This window comes from Somniosus microcephalus, unplaced genomic scaffold (assembly GCF_052327205.1).
Source record: "Somniosus microcephalus isolate GS21.2 unplaced genomic scaffold, FLI_Smic_1.0 unresolved_chr6, whole genome shotgun sequence".
In the NCBI taxonomy this organism is placed as follows: Eukaryota; Metazoa; Chordata; class Chondrichthyes; order Squaliformes; family Somniosidae; genus Somniosus; species Somniosus microcephalus.
Window position 1 is genome coordinate 38,264,944 of NW_028225184.1, and position 8,104 is coordinate 38,273,047.

The following is an 8,104-nucleotide window of genomic DNA, read 5'->3' on the forward strand; positions in this document are numbered from 1 at the left end:
GAGTGTGTCACTGTTAACTCTGTTTTCTGTTTTAACTCCCAGTGAGGGTGAGTGTAGTCCAGGGCACATCCACTGTAACATGGAATAAATGACTGTACAGAGAGCTACAGCAAAGTGCAGAAATGCAATTGTCATAGGGGATTAGACAGACAGTGGGTTAAAAAGGTGTTTCAGCATCCGGCAATATAAGTATCGCAAGGTGTGTTGCCTCGCTGGTGCCAGTGTGAAGACATAATGTAACAAATGCAGAACATTTTGCGGGGTGAGAGGAACAGCCAGATGTCGTGGTCCATGTTGGAACCAATGCCAGAGGTAGGAAAACTGTTCAGGTCCGTGGGAGAGAGCTTCTGGAGCTAGAAAGAATGTTAAAGAGCAGTAGGTCAAAGGCAGTAATCTCTAAATTACTGTCAGTGCCACGTGCTTGTGAGTATAGGAGCAGTAAAATAAGGCAGATTACGACTTAGCTGAAGAAATTGTACAGGAGGGAGGGCTTCAGATTCCTGGGGCGTTGAGAGCGGTTTTGGGTTCAGGGGGACTTGTGCAAGATGGATAGGCTGCACCACATGAGGGTTTGGACAAATGCCCTGGCAGGAAGGTTACCTAGTGCTGGGGGAGGAGTATTTGAACTATTTTGGCAGTGGGAGGGGCACCAGTGTGAAACAATAGAGAGGATATGCAAGCTTCGGAGGACTAGGAAAGATGAAGAGTATTCAAGTAGAGATTAGCTCAGAAATATGATGGATCAGAGGGGGAAAATGTGACGCAGACTGAGATGGGTTTCTAGCGCATGTGCTCAAAGGAATGGATCGTGATGAATAATGTTGGTGAGCTGCAGACACAAATATTCACACGGGATTATGATATAGTGGCAGTAATGGAGACGTTGCTCAAACAATTGTAGGATTGGGGACGTAATATTCCTGGATCAATGTATTCAGGAAATATAGGGAAGGAAAAAGGATGGGGTGCCAGTCTTGATCAAATATACTGTTACAGCCCTTGAAAGCGATATTGTGCTTGAGGCTTCAAAGACAGAAACTTTTAGGTTAGAATTAAGGAATAATAGAAGAGCTATCACGTTTCTGGTAGTATACTATCGCCGAAAAAATAGTGGGAAGGGACTAGAGGAGAAACTTGCAGGCACATTGCAAAGAGATGCAAGGGCTATAGACCAGTGCCAAAAAGGGATTTAAATGAGCTAATATAGACTGAGAAAATAACACTGTAAAGGTCTAAGAAATGGAGGGCTTAAGGAAATGTGTACGAAAGAAACTTCTTTATCAATATATTTCCTGCCAATTGAGAGAGGAAGCAGAGCTGTATCTAGTCCTTGAGAATGAAGTGCGGCAAGTGAAGCATGTTTCAGCGTGAGATCATTTGGGAAAGTGATAAACATTATCATTAGGATTCGTGTAATTATGGAAAAGGAGAAGGTAAAGTCTAATGTGAACATACACAAATGGAGGAGGGTTCTAAAAGAATTTGGCCCAAATGGATTGGAATAAAAAATAGCAGATAAAGCAGTCGATGAGCAATGAGAGGCCTTTAAAGAGGTGATAGTACAGGTATAGACTAGACACATTTCCATGAGGGGGAAATGAAGGATATCCATAAATACAGCTCATTGGATGACTAAAGATACAGACATAACAAGGAAACAGAAAAAGGAAGCTAATGATTCAAGTCTGTTTCATATATCAGTGCAAAACTAAATGTAATACAGGAAGCACAGAGGGAACAAGATAAAATAAATAAAAGGCAAAGAGACCAGATTGGTTCCTGAAAGGGAACACAAAAGTATTTTATAAACATATAACTAACTAAAACAAAGAGTCAAAGTCTGATCTGGCCCAATTAGGGTTCGTTTTGTGGAAACAGAGGGCACGGCTGAGGTACTAAGTGTGTCTTTTGCATCTGTGCTCAGTAAAGACAGGATACTGCCAATGTAACTGGAAAGGAGGAGATAGTAAATAAACTGGATAGGATAAAAATGAAAAAGGAGGTACTTAAAAGTTGGGCTGTAAAATGTAGAAACGTCACCCAGACCGGATGGGAAGCATCTTTGGTTGCTAAGGGAAGTGAGGAGAAAATTGCGGAAATACTGGACACAATCTTCCAATTCTCCTTACATATGGGAGCGGTGCCAAATGACTGGGAGACTGCAAATGCTACACGCCTCTTCAAAAAATGGAGAGGGCTAAACTCGACGACTACAAAAGATTCATTCGACGTCGCTGTTCGGGCAACATTTATGGACAAAAAACCATACCAAAATTAATTTTCACTTGGAAAAAAGGCACTAATAAATTAAACCCAGCACGGATTTGTTGATGGAAATTCGTGTTCTAATAACTTTCTTGAGTTTCTTGATGAAGTATCAGAGAGGGTGGATGAGGGTGGTAGGGTTGATGTTTTCTATGTGGAGTTCCATGAATTGTTTGATAAAAATTTAAACTTGATAGCAAAATTGAAGCTCATTGGATTAAAGCAGCAGCGACTTCATGGATACGAAATTGGCTAAAGGACAGCAAGCATACGGCACTGGTCAATGGCTGTTTTTGAGACGAAAGGGAAGTGTGCAGCCGTTCCACAGGGTTCGGTCTTGAAACATAATTTCAAGGTTTGCGAATTAAATGATACTCGAAATTGTTTGAACATTGTGGAGGATAGTAATCGGTTCAAGAGGATATAGACAGACTTGAAAAATGGGCATACAAGTGGCAAATGAAATCTAATGCAAAGACGTGTGAAGTGATTTATGTTGGTAGAAATAATGATCCAATATAAACTAAATGTTACATTTTAATGGGCCTGAGAGAAGTTGCAGAGTAAAGTTAAAGCGGATGATGGACTTCAGTTATGTGGAGAGATTGGAGAAACGAAGATTGTTCTCCTTAGAACACAGCTGGTCAAAGGGATATTTAACAGAAATGTTAAAAGTTAAAAGGGGAGTTTTGTTAGAGTAAAACAGGGGAAAGTGTTTCCACTGGCAGAGGGTATGTAACCAAATGAGAATAATTACTTTACGCAGTGAGTTGTTCTGATCTGAAATGCACTGCATGAAAGGGTGCTGGAAGCAGATTCTTGAACGTTCTGAAGGGTATTGGTGAATAATCGATACCTCTCTCTCTATAGCCCTCTCTCTCCCTTTGTCCCTGTCTCTCTGAAAGGAATTTCGATTACTCTCTCACTCACTTCCTTACTAACTTGCCCCCCTTCTACACTAGGGCTGGGATTTCCTGGATGCCTTGCCAATGCCGGAGTTGCACACTCACAGTGGGCGGTCTGCGGGAAAATTGCGGCAACATTGCCCAGACTTTCATCCCATTGACAGTAATGGACGAAAACCCGCGGGAAATGCAAGGGCAATGTTCATAACTTTCAGATACTTCACCGGATGCGGGCGAGACCTGGTACATTATCTTGCATCTGGATTTCGTCAGTATTACCTTGACATCTCACTTTCAGTTTTCAAGTTCATTGTTGCATTGATAATTTAAGTTTGAACAAATAGCCTTTAAGACCTTTAACCAATGCCCGTTGATATTTAAACCAAGGTCTCCTTCAGCAAAGGTGTCCTTTATTTTGTTTTGCCGTTTCCTCAATCGATATATAGTTACACAAAATCTGATACATATTTTATTAATTCATATGTATTTAATTTCTACACTTAGTCTCTTGATTTGTTCTGCTCTTCCCGCTGCCCATCTCATCAGCCCCTCTGATCCATTGGTTACTCTTCATTCAGCCTGATCCCAGTTCCAACGATTCCCCCGTCCTGTCCTTTTCCTCGAAGTTCCGATTCCCACTCTCCAGGGGATCATTTCCACTTTCTTAGCGGGGCGATAAAGTGGCTTTAGCGGATCAGGTGTGAACCCGCACAGGTTCACTTCCCAGCAAGGCACTGGGGACTGATAATGACCGCGGACCCTGGGTAATGTTACCCCAAACCCAGGAATACCGATTGCAACCGTCAGCGTCCCACTGCAGCCCAGACTGAGCCCCACTCTGGGCCCTTCCTGTCTGTACATTTCCCCAGTGCCCCATTGGGGAACATTCAGCCTCGGATGTCCTGCAGAAGCAGCAATGTGGGGCTGGGCGGCTGAGTCTCGTGTCCCTGTGGCTGGGGCTCTGACTTAAAAATGGGAGATGATGCCCGCTCAGCTCGAGCTGGAAACCCTTAAAGGGGCTGATAGGATTTAAACCTGGAGCGCGGCCGCTTAAAGAGGAGGGGCAGAATATCGGGCAGAAATGGTCATATAATGAGTCCAGTGATGTTCATCAATTGAAATGTTCACACATCCACACTCAGTCCACGTCTTGTTCCCTGCAGCAACTCCAGCTGTTTCTTTCCATTGGAACTGAAATGATTATCTCTCAGCCTGAAACATATTAAAGATTAAACAGGGATTAACCAGTTTCCACAACAGTGTAAATAGCAGGGTGACTGGTGTTATTATTTAATAATAAATACAGGGAAATATTACCCGTAAAGGTGATGGAATCCCATTTATATTTTACCTACCATCTGAAACATGAACACAAACACTCACCAGATCTTCTCCAGGCTCCCGCAGTTCAGTATGAGGTGGCGGAGAGTGGCGACAGATCGGTCTGTGAAGGAGTTTGATCCCAGGCACAGAATCGCCAGTGACTGAATTGTACTGAGAGCGGAAACGAGATCTTCGGTACAAGAATCTGTAAACCCATTATTATCCAGACTGGGATCAGAGAGAGAGATATAAAAAGAATCAAAGTAAACCTCCAGAGTTTATTAATAACACAATGACTGATAGTAATAATAATGTACAGTGTCAGAAATCCAGTTATCATAAACACAATCTCACATAGTCTGCTACTTACTCCAGTTCCTGTATTTTACAGTCCGGGTTCATCAGAGCCCCAGACAGTAGTTTCACTCCTGAATCGCCCAGTTTATTAGAACGTAAGGACAGAACCGTCAGTGAGCAGGTTGTATTGATAATGGAGGCGAGGTCCGCGGCACAAGAAGCTGTGAGACCGACATCATCCAGCCTGGGCGTCAAAGAGAGTAATACATCGAATTAGTGTTGATGTAAAAAGACTACTGAGCACTTGGTTTGGGTATAAATCAAGACTTTAATCAACTGTTTCACAACCGTGAGATTCTAGTTCCATCACTAGTTCCTGGTTACAAAAACGTCCTGAGCAAGCTGGGCCCACGCCCGATACTTATACTCCTTGGACGGCGCCACCATCTGGCCGCACAGTGTTATTTCATGAGTCATTTCTCCATGAATGATAAGATTCATGGCAAGTGTACTTCCCCATTGTTTCCTAATAACACTATTATGGATATTCATAATAATGTACAGTGTCAGACACCCAGTTATAACAAATCTCACACAGCCTGGTACTTACCACAGTTCCTGTATTTTACAGTTCGGGTTACTCAGAGCCGTAGACAATAGTTTCACTCCTGAATCTCCCACTGTGTTGAAACTCAGTCTAAACACAAACCGACAGAGAGTGAGAGAAATAAACTGAATCAAGCCCCGGTTCATTTATAAGTTTTTTTCTCTTTTGGATATTACAGGAAACAGAAAGTAAACTTCAGGAAGTTTAAAACCAGATTTTTCTGTCACTGGCAATGAATAACACTCTGTCCAACTCCCCATATAATCAGGGACGGTCAGTAAATGCATTTTTTAAATAAAGTGCTGTCTGTGTGAAGCCCTTAAATGTCCCTCAGCCAGGTTTCATTTCCTGATGATTAACCTCCTTGAGCTCGGTGACCGGCCCCGTCAAGTTGGAGAAACTAGTCTCATTTCTGCTGTTCTTTAACTGACGGATTTAATGGGATTGGGGCGATTTTCGCGGAAATAAATTATACAGGGTGAATTTTTGAGGAGGTAACAAGGAGGGTAGATGAGGGTAGTGCGTTTGATGTAGAATATATGGATTTTGGCAAGGTTTTTGTTAAGGATCCACATGGCAGACTGGTCACGAAGTTGAAGGCCCATGGGATATAGCACAAAGTGTCAATTTGGATTCAAAACTGGCTCGGAGACAGAAAGCAGAGGGTAATGGTTGATGAGTGTTTTTGTGATTGGAAGGCTGTTTCCAGTGGGGTTCCGCAGGGCTCAGTACGGGCTCTCTGGCTTTTTGTGGTATATATCAACGATCTTCACTTGAATATAATGGGTATGATTAAGAAGTTTGCAGATGATACTAAAATCGGCTGTGTGGTTGATACTGAAGATGGAAGCTGTAGACTGCAGGAAGATATAAATACATTGGTCAGGTGGGCAGAACAGTGTCACATGGAATTCAATCCGGAGAAGTGTGAATTAATGCATTTAGGGAGGGCTAACAAGGACAGGGAATACACATTAAATGGTAGGACACTGAGTATTGTAGAGGAACAAAGGGTCCTTGGATTGCATGTCCACAGTTCCCTGAAGTTAGCCGGCCAAGTAGATAAGGTGGTTCAGGAGACATATGGAATGCGTGTCTTTATTAGTAGTGGCATAGAATACAAGAGCAGGGGGCTATGCTTCAACTGTATATGACACTAGTTAGGCCTCAGCTAGAGTAATGCGTGCAGTTCTGGTCACCACATTACAGGAAAGATGTGATTGCACTAGAGGGTACAGAGGAGATTTACAAGGGTGTTGCCGGGAATGGAGCATCTTAGCTATGAGGAAAGACTGGATAGGCTGCGTCTGTATTACTTGGAACAGAGGAGACTGACTGGAGACCTTATTGTGGTGTACAAAATTATGATAGCATAGATAAAGTGGATTGAAATGACCTATTTCCCTTAGCAGGTCAAAATCCAAGGGGCCCAGATTTTAAGTAATGTTTGGAAGGTTTACAGGGGATGTGAGGGGAAATGTCTTCACCCAGAGAGCTGTGGGGGTCTGGAACTCACTGCCTGAAAAGCTGGACTAGGCAGGAACCCTAACCACATTTATAACCTACTTGGTTGTGCACTTTGCATGCTCTAACCTGCAGGGTAACGGAGCAAGAGCTGGGAATTGGGATTAGGCTGGATAGCTATTTTTTGGCCGGCGTGGACACGATGGGCTGAAATGGCCTCCTTCTGTGCTGTAACTTTCTATGACTCTATGATTCTATTACATGAATCCCTTTACTTTATACTCTGTGCATTATATTAATCTGTATAATATCTCGGGGTGAGTTATATTGTCAAACATTGCTAACTGCTGCTGTAATGTCCCCCAGGATTTTATGTAACAAGGAGAGTTTTTTCTGTCCCGTTACAAGTTTTAAATGTCGTTGTGCTCCTAGTTTATAGGGGAGGGGAGTCTCTCACTTTATTTCCCATTAAACTGGCTCTGCATTTATTTCAGGTGTCACTGGCCCGACAGTTTCTGGGGAATTTTTGTAAGTTCCCTTCCGATGCGGGACCTCACACATAGGGCGCGGATTATGGGGAATTCCCGGGTTCACTGTCCCCGGTTTCCCCAGGAGCCACCCGCTGTCTGCGAGGCCCCAAAGCTGGCCGGTGTGTGTCTTTACTCCGGGACTCATACCCCACAACCTGTTAGATTGGAACCTTTTTAACAGAATTTAGCTCCCAAACGTCACTGAAGCTTTGGCCTGGATTCGAAGCGTGCGGCCAGAATCCACGACCCTCTGACTCAAAGGTGCGAGTGCTGCCAGCTGGGTGAAGAGAAGGTGAATAACTTGGCGAGTGTTAAGGGCGGTTTCATTGATGAGTTAAGATAACATACTGACGTCCTTCGGGGAACGCTCCGCTCGCCCACTGGCGGGTCACTGCCCAAAAGCTGTGCTTTGCTCTTTCTTACTCAATGTTTGGTGTTTCTGCTCCCCTTTCCTACACACGTTGACATTCCGGTGACTGTCACTGACCCCTACAACTTGGGATGAGCGTGTGATGCTCTGACTAATGGACTGCTGCAATTAGCAGCCTCTACAATGGAGGTATCTTAGGTAGTGAAAAATAGCAATAAATCTGATTTACTGTAAGTAAATTATCAGACTCTCAGTGACCTGTATTTGCTGATCCGATAAAGGTTGTAAAATCCCTATTTGTTCACAAGGATGCATTTTAGATTCTCCAGTCCTTAGGGAATTA

General features: G+C 43.3%; 1 protein-coding gene across 1 annotated transcript; it reads right to left on the minus strand.

Moving 5' to 3' along the window:
- Positions 1–4,285: 4,285 nt before the first annotated feature.
- Positions 4,286–8,076, minus strand: LOC147087206 (NACHT, LRR and PYD domains-containing protein 3-like). Its single transcript, XM_085978088.1, has 5 exons — positions 7,991–8,076; positions 5,401–5,487; positions 4,864–5,034; positions 4,554–4,721; positions 4,286–4,382 (listed from the first exon to the last, which is right to left on the minus strand). The coding sequence occupies exons 1-5, from the start codon at positions 8,074–8,076 to the stop codon at positions 4,295–4,297; spliced, it is 600 nt and encodes a 199-aa protein (XP_085834214.1). The 3' UTR covers positions 4,286–4,294.
- Positions 8,077–8,104: the final 28 nt, after the last annotated feature.